The sequence below is a fragment of the Barbus barbus genome (assembly GCF_936440315.1).
Source record: "Barbus barbus genome assembly, chromosome: 12".
Taxonomy (NCBI): domain Eukaryota; kingdom Metazoa; phylum Chordata; class Actinopteri; order Cypriniformes; family Cyprinidae; genus Barbus; species Barbus barbus.
In genome coordinates, this window is record NC_136740.1 from 19,642,944 (window position 1) to 19,660,958 (window position 18,015).

The 18,015-nt window shown below is 37.3% G+C and overlaps 2 protein-coding genes across 3 annotated transcripts; one reads left to right on the plus strand and one right to left on the minus strand.

Moving 5' to 3' along the window:
• Positions 1 to 81: 81 nt before the first annotated feature.
• Positions 82 to 4,426, plus strand: LOC306878511 (lysM and putative peptidoglycan-binding domain-containing protein 1-like). Of its 2 annotated transcripts, none has more exons than XM_079430955.1 (4): positions 82 to 213; positions 481 to 778; positions 869 to 1,173; positions 3,234 to 4,426. In XM_079430955.1, the coding sequence occupies exons 2-4, from the start codon at positions 599 to 601 to the stop codon at positions 3,379 to 3,381; spliced, it is 633 nt and encodes a 210-aa protein (XP_079287081.1). In that variant the 5' UTR covers positions 82 to 213; positions 481 to 598; the 3' UTR covers positions 3,382 to 4,426. The 2 variants fall into 2 exon arrangements, with proteins under 2 accessions (XP_079287081.1, XP_079287082.1); XM_079430956.1 differs by having other exon boundaries at positions 95 to 200; positions 3,234 to 4,425.
• LOC306878512 (tumor necrosis factor, alpha-induced protein 8-like protein 2 B) lies at positions 4,393 to 14,501 on the minus strand. Its single transcript, XM_079430957.1, has 3 exons — positions 14,288 to 14,501; positions 6,324 to 6,643; positions 4,393 to 5,638 (listed from the first exon to the last, which is right to left on the minus strand). Exons 2-3 carry the CDS (start codon positions 6,639 to 6,641, stop codon positions 5,396 to 5,398), a joined length of 561 nt encoding a protein of 186 aa, XP_079287083.1. The 5' UTR covers positions 6,642 to 6,643; positions 14,288 to 14,501; the 3' UTR covers positions 4,393 to 5,395.
• Between the last annotated feature and the right edge of the window lie 3,514 nt (positions 14,502 to 18,015).

The following is an 18,015-nucleotide window of genomic DNA, read 5'->3' on the forward strand; positions in this document are numbered from 1 at the left end:
TAAACCTCATAAAACACGTAATGACGTAAAAAGAACTGATGAATGATTTTTAACCAATTCGTTGTTCAAAAGAATCGATTCGCTGAAATGAGTCGGACATGGGCGGATCTTACATTAGCTGACGCCATGGCAACAGAGGCTAAGCTAATCTGTGAAAAGGCTTGGGACAAATAAGTTTTAAGACTGTCTGAACTTAAAATGTAACGTCTACTGGTAACATTTCTCTATTATTTATATGGTTGATATATTATTTAATGTCTGAATTGTTCATTTTTGGGGCGCCACTGTTATTTTAGCGAAGTTAACAATATTAAAACCTCAGTGTGTCTGCGTAGGATCGAGTTATTATTTCTGACAGTGTGATTTATCTGCTGGTTAAATGGCGTCAAAACGTTTATTTCGGGTAGTAATGTCGTTCGCTGAGCAGTTTATTCTAAGAGCGTGATAATTAAATCAGAGGTTGTTTGTTTATTGCTGCAGACTTTATTTCTCCCGTTAATTGGACTCATAACAGAAGCTGTTATAGTCCTGCCGTCATGCGTTCAGCAGCTGCAGATGGTCAGCGGAAGTTCATCTTAATAAGTCATTATTAGATATCATGTCTGCGGATCACTCAGCCTCACTGGCCGGGACTCACGGCCTCCTACGCGGCCAGCGCACCCGCTCCTACGGCAGCCTGGTGTCCTCTTCATTATCACCTGTTAGACAAAGACGAATTGAGCATAAAGTCCAGCCCGGTGAGACCTTGCAAGGACTATCACTGAAATATGGCGTGTCAGTAAGTAAACAGAAAGCAGGTATTTGAGGAATTTGACCTTTTAAACCTTGGGATGTAATTACATAATTATCAACATAATGTAATTTACAGATGGAGCAAATTAAAAGGGCAAACAGACTGTACACAAATGATTCAATATTCTTGAAGGAGTCCCTCTTCATCCCCGTGCTGACAGAGTCTGTGTCTTTCACAAATGGAGTGGAATTGACCGAGGACGAGACAAGTCCAACACAAATACACACTGAGATTAATAATGAGATCCCCAAAAGCCAAACAGACTCTAGATGTGAAGCGAATGCTGAACTGTCACCAGTGGAATACCTGAAAAAGATAGACAGCTTGATCAGTCAATCCAAACAAGCAGCTGTGAAGACCTGCCAGGAGGGAGAGAAACAGTAAGTTGTCAGAATGAAATTATGACTGCTGTCATTATTGTTTGGGTATTACAGTGTTCACTTATTGCAGTCGTTTTGTTTGCTGTCAGTTGAGTTGTTCAGCAAGTTTCATCTCAATGGAAGAGTCATATGATTCCGGAGAGGTTACAATGAACATCAGCTGATTCATCACACTGAAAAAAAAAAAATGTAGTGTTTAAGGAACAAACGTAGTGTCCGCACACTGAATTGACTGCTCCATAAAAATATATATTTGATTGCAATGTTTCGACCATCGGGTCTTTGTCAGTCAGTATTTAAGGCCCATTCACTCCAAGGATGGTACTACAACGATTTAGATACAGTTAGTCCTAAATTGAAAAGAGCACAAATGTCATTGGGGAGAAACTAATTTAAAGCCAGATGAAACAGCTTTGGCATTCTTACCATGGTGGTGCCATGTGTGGTTTTACATGTGGTTATCATGATCTAAGTGTATGATACTGTGGAAGACCAAAGGTTAATTTTAAAGGGGTCATGCACTGAGAAACCAAAATTGACATGATCAAGTGACACATAGGTCCTTGTACTATAAAAAACATCCTATGAGTTTCAGAACTCAAAACTTTCTTGTTAGTCTAAAAACAGCCTATATTAAAGCCAGTCAGCCAAAATGACAGGTTTTGGAATGTACCACTCTATGATGTAATAATGTCAGTAAACACCGCCCCCGCAGAAGAAGATCAACACCTGCTTCTACATTGCTGTCTGTTTAGCCCCACCCACCGATTTGCACATGTAGTGTAAAAAAAGAGAGAGGCGAACGCCAGTCTACACAGAAACCAAATGATAAAGGTGGTTCTGAAGACAAGAAGATGCTGTGCAGTGCCAAGTTGTGGAAAAAAAATTGCCTTTGCTTTGCCTTCCTTCTGCTCCCAACGTTAGGAAAGAGGGGAGGAACTTTATTTTTTATTGAAGATCCAGACCGCGTCAGCAAGAATTCGTCCGTTGTTCACTTAATTTTACAGCGGATTTGTTTACAAACGAGGCACAATTCGACGCAGAATTTTCAAAAAGATTGAAACTAAAAGACGATGCTGTGCTGAATATACTGGATCCAACAGTAATGTCGCAACACACAAGTGTAACTGTTTTTAATTACGTGGTCACTTTTGCTTTGTCTGTTTAACAGATTATTTGATATGTATTGAGGTATGCATTTTTGACTTAAATCACAGCAGCATCCATCTATGAGGAATGTACACTGTCAAACATACACGACTGTTAGCCAATCATAGCAGTGGGCGTTTACTTCAGAGTCTACAATCCGCCACGCCTATTCAAACAGAGCGTTCTGATGAGGGTGGTTAAAAACAGGACAGAAAATAGCCTATTACTTCTAAATTGTTTTTTGAAGTAAAAATCTTGATAACATTATAAGTGGACCTCAGAGTACAGTACAAAATAAAACCCAAAGACAGTTCATGACCCCTTTAATGAGATTAGAGTTCTACCTCAGTAAGAATATTCATATTTAACCCTTTAAAAAGAGGTTACATTTTTTACAGATGTTACTGATTGTGTTAATGAAAAAAATGACTAAATCTGCATCCCAACTCAAGCTACTGTCCAAGAGACAAAACATGTAATAATATTAATAATGGAATAATGGAATATTAATTATTAATAGTGTCCGGTCTCCAGGTGTGTCCTTGGATATCGCTGCTTTATCGTTATCGATCTTGGTGTGAATGCCCCTTTACTTTGAAGCAATTTATAAACAGAAATTGATCAAATCTTACAAATATTTACAAAGAAATGGCAAGTTACAGATTGAATTAAACATGAAATGAAGTACAGAAATTGATATAGTATTTTCTTGTGAAACAGACTCTAATATTCTTTGATTTATTCACAACTTCGAAAAATCATTTGTTATGGTGTACACACTTATTTGGAAATATGCTATCCATCTGTAATAAATCAATAAAAGCTAAAAAAAACAGAGGCTAATTTTCATTCTTATAGCATAACTTGTCCAGTAATGACATCACTTAAAACATTCACTTTTGCATTTAAAGGTTTTCATCTATGGAGCAACTCCATTGCGGCAATCTGACGTCTGACAGAGCATCCTCCCAGCAGGCCATTTTGGGAGCTGTTCCCATTACAATCACCAGACGGACCAGGAATTTGAGGGATAGGGAGGATGAGATCTTCCAGCTCTGATGTAGGCATTTATTAGGACTCCTCTGACTGTTTTCTGTGTTATTTGTTTTAGAGGGCTCCTTCATTGGGTTTCATGCCTTTATAATGTGGAGATTGCTGGAGTGATTTGCAATAGTTTTTTCATAAAACTTCTTCCAGCTTTAGACACGTATTAGCACTGTAAATGCACTGTAGCTTGATGCCTAAAAGTAATAATGTGAATGATAAATCTGCTGTATTTCATATGAGCATAACCAAAGTAATGACAGACAGATTTGCGTGTGACATAGATGACTGCATTTAAATGGAAAATCTAATTAGGAATCTAGCTTGAAAAAATAATGCACTTACTAATTAAATAGACTTTAATACTACCTCACAAATACTTGATAGAAATACTTTTATAGTTTTAGAAAACTGAAAAGTATATGCTTTGGGAATGTGCCACTGGACATCTTTCAGATAGTGACCTGTCAAACTTGTGAACACAATGCATGGTTTTGCACTGCAGTCACATGCTTGGTTTGGTGTTTTTCTGTTTGGTTTACATTGTGCTAAAGTGTCTAATGGCCTTTGTGGTTACCGAAACATGATAAAGATTCCGATAAAGAAGTCTCATTTCCTGGACTGGTTCGTGTTTTGCATCAGTGATATGAATGCAGCATAAAATGCACAAATTAAATGCCATAAACGCATACAGATCTTGGTCTTTTAACTTTGAAAACTTGAGTGATAATCAGTGGCAAAGAGTAACAAAAGATGAACTAAGTTGCAACATGTAACTAAAGCATGTATTGTGTTTGGCACAACTGAATTGTACTAATATATTTCTTCAATCGTGCATTTCTAACCTGAAATAAATTAATTGCATGTATTATTACATAGCATTAGGGTGTGTATTATGTATATGAAAGTTCTCCAGATGACAAAGAATAATAATTTTGCTTTTGTAAACTGTTTCTTGTCATAAATATATAAAATGTTATGTCAGATTAACCCAATGCAAATACATGGCTTACAGTAAAAACAGTAATATTTCAAATTTAGAATAAATGTTTTCTGTTTTAATATATTTTAAGATGTAATTAATTCCTGTGATGACAAAGCTGAATTTTCAGCAGTCTTCAATGTCACCTGATTTTAAGCTTAAGTAACATTTCATATTAATATCAATGTTGAAAATCCTAATCTTTTTATGGAAACCATGATACGTTTTTCAGTTCTGTTAACAGAAAGGTCAACAGAACAACATTTATTTGAAATATGAATCTTTTGAAACATTATAAATATATATATATTTTTGTCACTGATCAATTTAACATGCCCTTACTGAAAGTATTAAAAACAAATCTTACTGATCCCAAACTTTTGAACATTAGTGTTAACATTAAGTTGCAACACTGTAAGCAAATTACATAAGGGCTGTAAGGAAATATTTATTAAGTGGTTGTTCCCTTTTAGAATAGCAGATTCCCCTCAGGGCTGTTCATGTCAAAATATAGTTGTTGACTGTGTAGTGCCAAGCTTAGATTTGTATCATAGCCTTAACCACAGGGTAACACTAGATGGCAGTGTAAATAGAAGGCCTTAGTAAATGTGTTTGTGTTTTTCTGGTTCTTGTTATTTTTTTGTCCTGGGAGGTAAATAATCAGCTCAAAAATGTTAACTGTTTTGAACAATACAGTGTGCTCTAATTTACAGCAGAGTAGCTGAACCCCAGTGGTTTAAACATTATTATTAAAAAATAAGTAGTCTAGAAATCTGCCATCCAACACAGCTGGAGTCCCAGAGCTTTAAAAAATTGTTCAGATGATACTTTTATATTTGATCTGAGCTCGCTCAGGCAGTAACAGTGGCTCTGTTAACAGTATCAGTCCACTGATTGATATAATATTCATTAACAGCCCAGCAACACTATTTTTATAGGTTGAATTGAAGTGCAATGCTTTCGGTCAGTCACTTTCTGCCTCTTTGGTTGCAGTGTATGCAGTCTGAGATGCCAGTCCTGTAAATGTCTTTCAGTGCTTCGCCGTCCTCATAACGTCCCGTTCTCCAGGAGTTTGTTAAGCCCGTTGCAGATTTTGGTGAGGTGGGGTTTGAGAGGCCCAGATGGGTTGTAAAGCTGGGTGAGGAGCTCAGGGTCAGCGTAATGGTTGAAGACGTGGTTGATGCGTCCGTGGGATTTCGGTGTGAGGTGAGTGTTTACAAGCTTTAGAAGCACGTCCCTACTTTCTTTCAGGATCTCTGACATAACTGCTTTGTCAAATGTGAAATCTACCTGTAAAGGGAAAGAACAGACTTTTTGGATAAAGTACAAATCTGGTTACAAATAAGGCTGTGTTTGGAACCACACAACACTTGCTTTTGTTGAAAGCTGGATGCAGTTTACAATAACAATGGACAAATAACAAATAAATAGATTGTGATTTTGTAAAGAAAAAGTATCAAAGTGCCAAAGAAATGCTTACATAAATGCTTAAAAACACTTAGATTACTAAATAAACAATAAAAATAAAATAATTACAAATAATTCCACTTATATTAATAAAACATGGAAGAAATGTTTTAAATAATTTGATTAAAGTTGCAAAAAAAAGTTTTTGTGAAAAAGTGTAATTTCTCCATATATATATAATGAATATTCTTATTGTGCAACAAGACATAAATGAAAATGGCAAAAAAAAGAAAAATAATACCCCCCCCCCAAGGTAGGTTAATAATATACAGTCAGAGGTCACTAACCTTTTTTGTTTTAAAAATAAAACAATACATATTTTTCTTGGTAAATCTGTTAAACAGCACACAGTCAAAACTTTAGATGCCTTTACCTTATGCAGTGTCACAAATATCAAATATCCCCATAGTTCACAATTTTATATATCAGCCTTTCCTGAATTTCATGAAACAGAGAGCATAAATTCAGGAAATACTGCTCAAAGGTGTTAGATGTGTGTGTTGTGTACCTCGTGGAAGCTGATGGCTGTCATGGCTCCCTGATGTAATTTCTTTTGGAAATTCTGGGCCAGCTTTAGCTCCTCCTCATTGAATCGATTGTGCCTGAAAAGGACAGCTATCTTCACCACCACCTTAATGAGGTCCTTCACCACTTTCTGGGCCTCTGAGCGGTTCCCAGTGTACTCTTTTGACACACGGTATAGCTCGTCTAGAATCTCGCTGCTGGTATCATCGATGAACATCTGCACCACAGACTTGTTGGCCATTTGGCTCAGGATCTTTTTCTGGGCCTTGAGCACCATGTCCTTGGAGTTGAACGTCTCCATGTCTTAAAAAAAGAAAGAGGAGAGATTAATAGTAATTCATAATGCTGATATTTTTGGTTTGTTATTTCAGTGTGTTTTAAGTTACTGTAACCCCTCAAAGTATATATAAACAGTAACTTTTAATAACCCGTCAGTAATTTATAAGTATAGATCTTATATATAAATATATGAAGTACTAATTAGATGTTTTAAGAACTAGCATTATAAAGATTTATTCATGATAGTCTAAAAAATTGTCATTTAAAATGGCATATGATTAATCACATGGTTTTGTTTATGAAATATTCCTATGACTAACTGTGCATTTTCCCTTGTATTTTATTTCTGGTTGTGTATTGTTAAGACTGTCAGTGCTGAGAGAACTCCCACCATGGGGAAGTCCCCTTACAGTCCCCTCTTACTTTACCGTATTGTTCATCAGGGGAAAGCTCATGCCATTTAGGACCTCATCACTGCCCACACATCTCATAAACAACACTAATTGTTCTCAAGATGATGTGTCATCATATCCAGCACTCTCAATGTTGCTGAATGACATCCACACATCTGTGATCAGTGTGTCTATATAACATTCAGTATTTTATGAAGTTTAAAGGAATAGTTCACCCAAAAATAGAAATTTTACTTACAATTTAATCACCCTCATAATATATATACAGGTCCTTTTCAAAAAATTAGCATATTGTGATAAAGTTCATTATTTCCTGTAATGTACTGATAAACATTAGACTTTCATATATTTTAGATTCATTACAACACAACTGAAGTAGTTCAAGCCTTTTATTGTTTTAATATTGATGATTTTGGCATACAGCTCATGAAAACCCAAAATTCCTATCTCAAAAAATTAGCATATTTCATCCGACCAATAAAAGAAGTGTTTTTAATACAAAAAAAGTCAACCTTCAAATAATTATGTTCAGTTATGCACTCAGTACTTGGTCGGGAATCCTTTTGCAGAAATGACTGCTTCAATGCGGCGTGGCATGGAGGCAATCAGCCTGTGGCACTGCTGAGGTGTTATGGAGGCCCAGGATGCTTCGATAGCGGCCTTAAGCTCATCCAGAGTGTTGGGTCTTGCGTCTCTCAACTTTCTCTTCACAATATCCCACAGATTCTCTATGGGGTTCAGGTCAGGAGAGTTGGCAGGCCAATTGAGCACAGTAATACCATGGTCAGTAAACCATTTTAGATTAGATTAGATTAGATTCAACTTTATTGTCATTGCACATGTAAGGTACAGGGCAACGAAATGCAGTTAGCATCTAACCAGAAGTGCAATAAGCAGAGGTACAGGATATACAGTGTCTACAATAGTTACATATGTACAGAATATACAGATAAGGCAGTAGTACTATGGACATAATTTACAAATTTTTAAATACTATCAGTATGATATACAGATGGGTGATATGAACATACTATACAGATGGATTGTACAGTAAATGTATGTACACTATGAGCAAAAACTATGAATATAATTACAAATGGATATGAATAGGCTATACATTAAGATATATAAATACTAGTGCAATGAACATTGAAAGTGCATAGAAATAAAAATTTCCAGTGCATAGTACTCAGTGTGTGGATGTTTTTTTGTTTTTTAACCGATTTTAATGATGGGGAGGGGTGAAGAGTTTGTGGTGGTGTGTGAGGGGGGTATCATTGGGCAGAGTTTAGTAGGGAAACAGCTGTAGGGAAAAAGCTGTTCCTGAGTCTGCTTGTCCTTGATCGGAGGCTCCTGAAGCGCCTCCCAGAAGGCAGTAAGTTAAACAGTCTATGGTCAGGGTGAGAGGAGTCCTTAAGAATGCCGCGAGCTCGACGTAAACAGCGTTTTCTCTGGACGTCCTCAATGGCAGGAAGTGGTGTCCCTGTGATGCGTTGGGCGGTTTTCACCACCCTCTGCAGTGCCTTGCGGTCAGCAACTGTGCAGTTCCCATACCAGACTGTGATGCAGTTGGTCAGGATGCTTTCAATTGCACACCGGTAGAAGTTCCGCTGGATGATTGGAGACAGGTGGTTCTTCTTCAGTGTCCTAAGGAAGAAGAGGCGTTGGTGAGCCTTCTTGACTAGGCTGGATGTGTTGGTGGTCCAGGTCAGGTCCTCCGAGATGTGGGTTCCCAGGAACTTGAAGCTGGAGACACGTTCAACAACCATCCCGTTAATGTGGATGGGGTCATGCGTTCCACTTTTCTTCTTCCTGAAGTCCACAATAAGTTCCTTTGTCTTGCTGGTGTTGAGGAGCAGGTTATTGTCAGCGCACCATGCAGCCAGGTGCTGTACCTCCTCCCTGTAGGCAGTCTCATCGTTGTCTCTGATGAGGCCAATCACTGTGGTGTCGTCAGCAAACTTGATGATGGAGTTGGATCCATGCACAGGCCTGCAGTCATGGGTGTAGAGGGAGTAGAGGAATGGGCTCAGCACACAGCCCTGTGGTACGCCGGTGTTGAGTGTGATGGTGGTGGAGCAGGTGTGGCCTGACCTAACATGCTGAGGTCTGTTGGTCAGAAAGTCCATAATCCAGCTACAGAGGGAGGTGTTAACACCCAAGTCTCCAAGTTTAGTGATCAGCTTGGAGGGAATGACGGTGTTGAATGCTGAGCTGAAATCAACAAACAACATCCGTGCATAAGTGTTGTTATTATCCAGGTGTGTGAGTACCGAGTGCAGTACTGTGCATACTGCATCCTCAGTGCTCCTATTGCTACGGTAGGCAAATTGGTGTGGGTCCAGTGTGGGTGGGAGGCAGTTCTTGAGGTGTGCCAGGACCAGTCGCTCAAAGCACTTCATTACAATGGGTGTGAGTGCTACGGGGCGGTAGTCATTCAGGCACGTCGGGGAGGAGTGTTTCGGCACTGGCACAATGGATGTGGCCACTGGTCCATTTACCAGTGGTTTTGGCACTGTGAGCAGGTGCCAGGTCGTGCTGAAAAATGAAATCTTCATCTCCATAAAGCTTTTCAGCAGATGGAAGCATGAAGTGCTCCAAAATCTCCTGATAGCTAGCTGCATTGACCCTGCCCTTGATAAAACACAGTGGACCAACACCTGCATCACTGACTGTGGGTACTTGACACTGGACTTCAGGCATTTTGGCATTTCCCTCTCCCCAGTCTTCCTCCAGACTCTGGCACCTTGATTTCCGAATGACATGCAAAATTTGCTTTCATCCGAAAAAAGTACTTTGGACCACTGAGCAACAGTCCAGTGCTGCTTCTCTGTAGCCCAGGTCAGGCGCTTCTGCCGCTGTTTCTGGTTCAAAAGTGGCTTGACCTGGGGAATGCGGCACCTGTAGCCCATTTCCTGCACACGCCTGTACACGGTGGCTCTGGATGTTTCTACTCCAGACTCAGTCCACTGCTTCCGCAGGTCCCCCAAGGTCTGGAATCGGTCCTTCTCCACAATCTTCCTCAGGGTCCGGTCACCTCTTCTCGTTGTGCTGCGTTTTCTGCCACACTTTTTCCTTCCCACAGACTTCCCACTGAGGTGCCTTGATACAGCACTCTGGGAACAGCCTATTTGTTCAGAAATGTCTTTCTGTGTCTTACCCTCTTGCTTGAGGGTGTCAATGATGGCCTTCTGGACAGCAGTCAGGTCGGCAGTCTTACCCATGATTGCGGTTTTGAGTAATGAACCAGGCTGGGAGTTTTTAAAAGCCTCAGGAATCTTTTGCAGGTGTTTAGAGTTAATTAGTTGATTCAGATGATTAGGTTAATAGCTCGTTTAGAGAACCTTTTCATGATATGCTAATTTTTTGAGATAGGAATTTTGGGTTTTCATGAGCTGTATGCCAAAATCATCAATATTAAAACAATAAAAGGCTTGAACTACTTCAGTTGTGTTGTAATGAATCTAAAATATATGAAAGTCTAATGTTTATCAGTACATTACAGAAAATAATGAACTTTATCACAATATGCTAATTTTTTGAAAAGGACCTGTATATATATATATATATAGTGTTCTTTTTCTTTTTTCTTTTTTTTTCTTTACATCAGTTTACATCACTTGCTCATCAAAGGATCTTCTGCAGATCCTCTGAATGGGTGCCATCAGAATAGGCTGTAGTCTCTGATTTCCAATAAATACAGCATAGTTTAGCATTGCTTCACAGATAGTATAGTCAGGAAAACGTGCAAAGACATGTATGAGAGAAAGATTCACTACATAGTACTCACAAGTTCCTACATGAATCTGAAGACTGTATCATGATACAGGCATCTATGTGCTTAGAAATTTCTTCAGTGTTGGTGCAATTTTTGAGGTCTTTCCTCCTGACGTATTTCCTTCATTAGATGTTCTTGTCATTAGTGATGATGTTTTTGTGCAGCGTTTATTAAAAATCTTGTACTACATCACATATTATGGATGTACTCATCTGCACAGCAATTCTGTAATAAATGCAATAACTGCAAAGTACATTATCGTGCAAATGACCTGCACTGTGTTCTTTTAAATGAATCAAGACATGCCAAACGTTATGTCATATCTCAGTGCCGCCATCAGCTGTGTTTTGCTTTTTAAATCCAATTCTGTTTATGGTGAACCAACCTGATTAAATTTTAATGCAGTTAGAGTTTCATTTCCTAATGAACTCTATTTAATTAGAAGCATTGAGAGTGAATTAGAACAGCCATTACTTTACGTTCTGCGACATGGAACATCAAAACAACTATATAAATACTCATTTGAACAAATCAGCATGTTGTACACTTCAGCTGAACTGTGAAAGCAACATAATCCTACGGTTTAACACTCACTACTTTTCATTTACTCTAATTAATCTATTTAAAAAAACAATCTGATATTGTTTCCCTATGTAATATATTCCTATATTTAGATGCAACTTTATTTCTGTTTTTAGAAAACAAATATGAAATTTGTTTGGAATTTGGTTCTGCTCTGGGCTTAAAAAATCTGTTCTTCAACATCTGATCAGATCAGGCTTATACTGCGTTTGATAATTCATTTTTTGAGGGTTTTCTTTTCAGTTTTCTGCAGTACCTTAATACATACTCAAATATAATATATAATATTATTTATTTGTTTTTTTCTTAAATAAGAAACCACATGTGTACAGTCAGTCATGTGCATTAGGTATAAAGTTAATATGATCCGTTTTATTTAATAAAATAATTAAAATAAATAAACAATTATTAAATAATAATGGTAATATTGGTATATATTTTATTTTTAAAAACACATTATTTAATAAAATATAACTTAATAATTTGAATTAATATTAATCATTTTAAATGTTAATATATAACCCTGGACCACAAAACCAGTCTTAAGTCGCTGGGGTATATTTGTAGCAATAGCCAAAAATACATTGTATGGGTCAAAATTATTGATTTTTCTTTTATGCCAAAAATCATTAGGATATTAAGTAAAGATCATGTTCCATGAAGATATTTTGTCAATTTCTTACCTTAAATATATAAAAACTTCATTTTTGATTAGTAATATGCATTGCTACGAACTTCATTTGGACAACTTTAAAGGAGATTTTCTCAATATTTAGATTTTTTTGCAACCTCAGATTCCAGATTTTCAAATAGTTGTATCTCAGCCAAATATTGTCCTATCCTAACAAACCATACATCAATGGAAAGCGTATTTATTCAGCTTTCAGATGATGTATACATCTCAATTTGTAAAAATTGACACTTAAGACTGGTTTTGTGGTCCAGGGTGACATATTGTTCATGTAATTTATTGAATAGTTTTATTTAATAAATAATTATTATTAAATAATATTATTAACATTAACATTATTAAATAAAACTCTAAATTTTTAAGACAAATTGTTGTGCTTATGGATTTTTTAAGGCCCATACTGAGCTCATTCATACCTGACAAGATGAGATATGAGCAACTTTACCTTAATTTGATTACGATTGACTTTTAGTTTTAGACTCTTAGTTAAAAAACATCTAAGGCAGTCTAAGGTCAAGCAAATTTATAAATTGTATACCTCTTCACTTAGAATCAAAATGGCCATCTGTGTCCACTCTCCTGATTGAAAGGTTTGTCACAGACAAGGTAAATATTTAGCATTCCTCAGATGACTTCAGAGCAGAGCCTGAAGCTCTTTCTCTGTGTGTGTGTGTGTGTGTGTTCACATGTGTGTAAAGCCCAGGGGATTTACAGGATGTGAGGAATCATGTTGTTCCTCCATCCTAAAGACCACAGTAGTCTCCCTGTCATTACAAAGCAGCAACTCACAGCACAAGCCCGAGTGAAAGCACAGAAGAGACAGGTCAAAACCTGCATCTGAGTAGCTCAGGATTTGGCAGCCCACTGTTTGGGGGTTTTTATTCAGAAGGGTCAAACGTGACTTTTACGATAAATATATAAAAAATGAGAGTGTGGAAAGTACTGGTTTGAAGTGTGTGAGTGGGAGTAGTTTGTTTCTGAATTGCTCTAGGCTAAATTAAAGTGACATTCGAAGACAAGCACAGCCCTGCTGAAAAAATTCCCGTTTTAATTTTTTTAGACTATTTTAGATACTCTTAGACTATCTTAGACCGCCATGAATTTGCAAGCTGGTTTATAAAAAAAAGAATTTCTAATTTCTTATTAAGCTTGTTGACTGAGGTAAACCAGCTGGTTAAGCTTGTTAAGAAGCCTGATAGGACATCAGAACCCAAAGGTCAGCATCCAAAACATGCTGGTCTTTTCAACCTGGTATTCTCTAATAACAGGCTTTTAGTCATCATTACTTAAAGAAAATTATTAAAGAATCATGCCTTAATGTGTCCAACCAAGTTTTAAATCATTCCTACGCCAGTCTACACACAAACATACGTGTAAAAACGTGCATTTGGTGCTTGTTCTCAGTGCCATGTGTTTCCTCTTCAGTATCTCCCCACAGCACCTGAACAGTGAGATTTGAGCATGTGATGTCACTTATCGTGCAAAATTTCCTCATAACCCAATACCGTCAGTTTTTTTCTTCACTGTTTATTTACTGGCTTTTCCTTCTTTGCAGTGTTCTTTTTCTTTGTAAAGTTAGCACTCATATGCATATGTGCGACTCTTGCACTCAGCCTGAGTTGTTATTTTAATATCTGATAATAGAGGAAGTGAAACTTTGGGGTATTTGGTTTAGCTTTTACCCCAAATTTTCAGTTAAACCCACAACAGCTAAATTCTCCAGACACGTGCTGCTATAATAAAGCTCACAACCTATCCATAGAGTTCACAGAGGTTAGGACCCTTAATATGACCTTTTATTTCAGTAGAAGGTGTGTTTTCTTCATATTGCATGGTTTATAAAGGAAGACTGGACATTGTTTTGTTATAAAAGGTCCACCGGATGGAACATCAACTATCCCAGTATGTTTTAGATGTTTAACATGGGAGTGGTTGAACAGAAAAAACTAGTTTCAACTTGACATTATTGACTACAAACCTCCAGATTTCCTAAGCACACACTTTTAACCAGAATAGAACTGTAAAATTAAAGTTTCTCTTGCTGTTAAAACAGCTTCCTGACATACTTTTATCTATTAACAACATCTGGAAGAGATTGCTATGCGTTTAATTCACTAAAGTAACATCATCTCATGTGTACATGATCACAGCGCTCTCTGAGATGATGGAGGAGAGGACAGAGGTGAAAACCAAGACAGACTCACCTGGCTTTTCTCTCGTTCACTCTCCCTCTTCTGTTCAAACGCTCTGTCCTCCCTCTGCACTCAGATGAGGCGGTTGAAATCCAGCGTGCAAGTGATGAAATAATCTCCTCAGGTGAAATCAAAGAAAACTCTTCTACAAACTCTGTCTTGTGCTCACACCACTGTAACAAGATAATTTGACTTGTACTTCCTTGATGAACTAAATGTATAAGACACACCCCTGAGTGTGCTTTCTCTCTCTCTCTCTCTCTCTCTCTCTCTCTCTCTCTCTCTCTCTCTCTCTCACTATCTCTCTCTCTCCGCCCTGTCAGTGTTAGCTGCTGACATGGTGTGTCTGCTTGCCCTAACAAGTGCAACCCTTGTAAAGAATTCAACAGTAATCCTGGATGCGGCCCAGTGAAAGGGGAGGTTTTAGTCTCTTTGTGATCTGGTATGCAGGCACTGTCATCACTGACACTGCTATGTTTCTCACTTAACTGTGTTTCTCATTTAACAAAATCATTAATGGTCCAAACTGTAATAGTTCTATTTTCTGGTCTGAAATTATACATACACGCAAACAAAAAGACTCTTGAGCCACTCAGCCAATCAGATTTAAGGACTGGATACTACATACATATATATATATATATATATATATATACAGTGGTGTGAAAAAGTGTTGGCTCCCTTCCTGATTTTTTATTTTTTGCATGTTTGTCACACTTTAATGTTTCAGATCATCAAACAAATTTAAATATTATTAAAAAAAAACACAAGTAAACACAACATGCAGTTTTTAAATGAAGGGTTTTTTTTTTATGAAGGGAAAACTAAATCCAAACCCACATGGCCCTGTGTGAAAAAGCTAAAAAATGGCCTGCATGGGCAAAAATGGCCTGCATGGCAGAGTTCCAAGAAGAAAACCGCTGCTGAGCAAAAAGAACATAAAGGCTCGTCTCAGTTTTGCCAGAAAACATCTTGATGATCCCCAAGACTTTTGGGAAAATACTCTGTGGACTGACGAGACAAAAGTTGAACTTTTTGGAAGGTGTGTGTCCCATTACATCTGGCGTAAAAGTAACACAGCATTTCAGAAAAAGAACATCATACCAACAGTAAAATATGGTGGTGGTAGTGTGATGGTCTGGGGCTGTTTTGCTGCTTCAGGACCTGGAAGACTTGCTGTGATAAATGAAACCATGAATTCAGCTGTCTACCAAAAAATCCTGAAGGACAATGTCCGGCCATCTGTTCGTGACCTCAAGTTGAAGCGAACTTGGGTTCTGCAACAGGACAATGATCCAAAACACACCACCAAATCCACCTCTGAATGGCTGAAGAAAAACTAAATGAAGACTTTGGAGTGGCCTAGTCAAAGTCCTGACCTGAATCCTATTGAGTTGCTGTGGCATGACCTTAAAAAGGCGGTTCATGCTCAAATCCTCCAATGTGGCTGAATTACAATAAGATGAGTGGGCCACAGTGCTGTAACAGACTCATTGCAAGTTATCGCAAACGCTTGATTACAGTCGTTGTTGCTAAGGGTGGCCCAACCAGTTATTAGGTTTAGGGGGCAAGCACTTTTTCACACAGGGCAATGTGGGTTTGGATTTTGTTTTCCCTTCATAATAAAAAACTTAATTCAAAAACTGCATGTTGTGTTTACTTGTGTTATCTTTGATTAATATTTAAATTTGTTTGATGATCTGAAACATTAAAGTGTGACAAACATGCCCAAAAAATCAGGAAGGGGGCCAACACTTTTTCACAACACTGTAAATAAACTGTGATCTGTGTGTTCTTCATTAGACAGTGTTGTTGTTGCTGCTGTTTTCTGATCAGTGTTTCCATCTTTTCCCACTTCCAAAACCATGAATTCATTTTCAGCTGAATAATATTCTCACTTTGCATAGCTAGGACGGTTATTTGTTTACCCATCAAAACCATACAGACATTTCATTGATTTTATGCAAATGGGATTGCTGAATTTCTTCACTTACAGCTGCATAGTTCACAGATTTTTTTCTTGTCATTTATATGTCAGCAGTTTTTTTATTTTGAGCAAGTATTTATTTTATTTTGACTAAACTTTTTTTAGTGCCATCATTTATTTTATTGCTTCTTTGTGGTTTTAATGAAAATGCACCCTAAAATGTTACATTTTAAAGCTTTGATAATCGCCATTGGCTTGTTCACTGGAAGTTTTTTCCCCTCGTAATAAAGTTTTTTTCAGAAGTTTGTCTTCCTAAAATTCTCCAGTGATGCATGTATCTTAATATATTGCTAGTAGACAAATTAAAACTGTGAAAAATGTATAATAAAGTTTATTTCTAAAAGGCCATAAGGCTAAAAATGCTCTTAGTGGCCTAACCTCCAAACATTATGCAAACACAGACTGTAAACACAAACAGAGAAGTGAAGTCTTCCATTGATGGAAAGCTGGGTGATAACAGCACTTTATTTCTTTTGTAAACTTCATCGTTTAGTCACTAATATTATAAATAGCTGTATAATGAATTGGTCCAGTGTAATAGAAAGTCACCCTCAGGGCTTATGTCTGTGCATTATTAATGTCTATACTAATAAAAGCCTGCTTATCTGTCTTCTATCTGAATGGAAACCATCTGGACTTAAGCCCTAATGCATAAAGACTACAAAAGGAATGGATGCATCTGGCTTGATTTGTGAAAGTCATGTTTACAATCTGTAGTATCACTTAGATCATCACCTCGGCTGAAACCTCAAGTTACAATAGTTTTCTCCTCCATTTGTATGAGTTTGAAATTGAAAACATGACATTTGTGTTTTTCTGCAAAGCTAAGAGCATTCAGGCAAAGTAAGAATTAAGGTTGTCTCCAAGGCAACAGACAGGAAGCGTCCCTTAAGTGGTTTCCTGATGACTTCCTCTTTATCGCTGAATATCTGTGTGTGCAAGTCTGTAATGTGTTTCAGAGATAAAATGAATATCCAGTTAGCTACAGTTTAATGAATTGAATGTATTTTGTGATATTTGTGATAATGTAAATGTCATGACTCTGGTAAAAAGAGCCCCTCTTACATTTCCAGATCTCTGTTACATTTGCTTATTTCATATGTGTTTTTCCTTTTTTGTTTCTAAGCAGAGTTTGAAGTAATATTAGCGAATTTTATTTGTGGCTTAAGAGACAGAAGTAGTTGAAGCAGTAAGTATGTCATGCTAGTGTTTGTTTCCTGGTTTATCTTGTCTCTCAGTGTGTTTACATGTGTGTGTGTGTGTGTAGGCCTGTCTAAATGTAGGTGTATGTCTTCGGGTGAGCATGTGTTCACATGTTTTATTCAGGTTACTTGGTTTTATCTGATGTGTTCGCTCTTACTTGATCGAAGTATGTGTTTCACAGCAATATTACAGAGCTCCTCAAACAATAAAACCAAACGTAAGCTGTAAACAATCACATTTAACATATAAGATGTACAACAAACTCTTTGTTGTCAGTAACTGAATGAATACAGGTATTCAGCACATGTATCACAGTGAGCCTCTCTAAAGTTTAACATAAATTCTGTAACTGTACATGCTAATATACTCAATACAGATAGATTTTAACATATCGCATGTGTTGATATTAATAAAACATTCAAATACAATTATTCAAACTCTTTAAAGAGGAAGTACTATAGCAGCCGAACTGCACTTTCTTTGTGATACCCAAGCTTCTTTTATTGTGATTCATATAATTTAGTTACATGTGTTTTATGGCACAACTAAA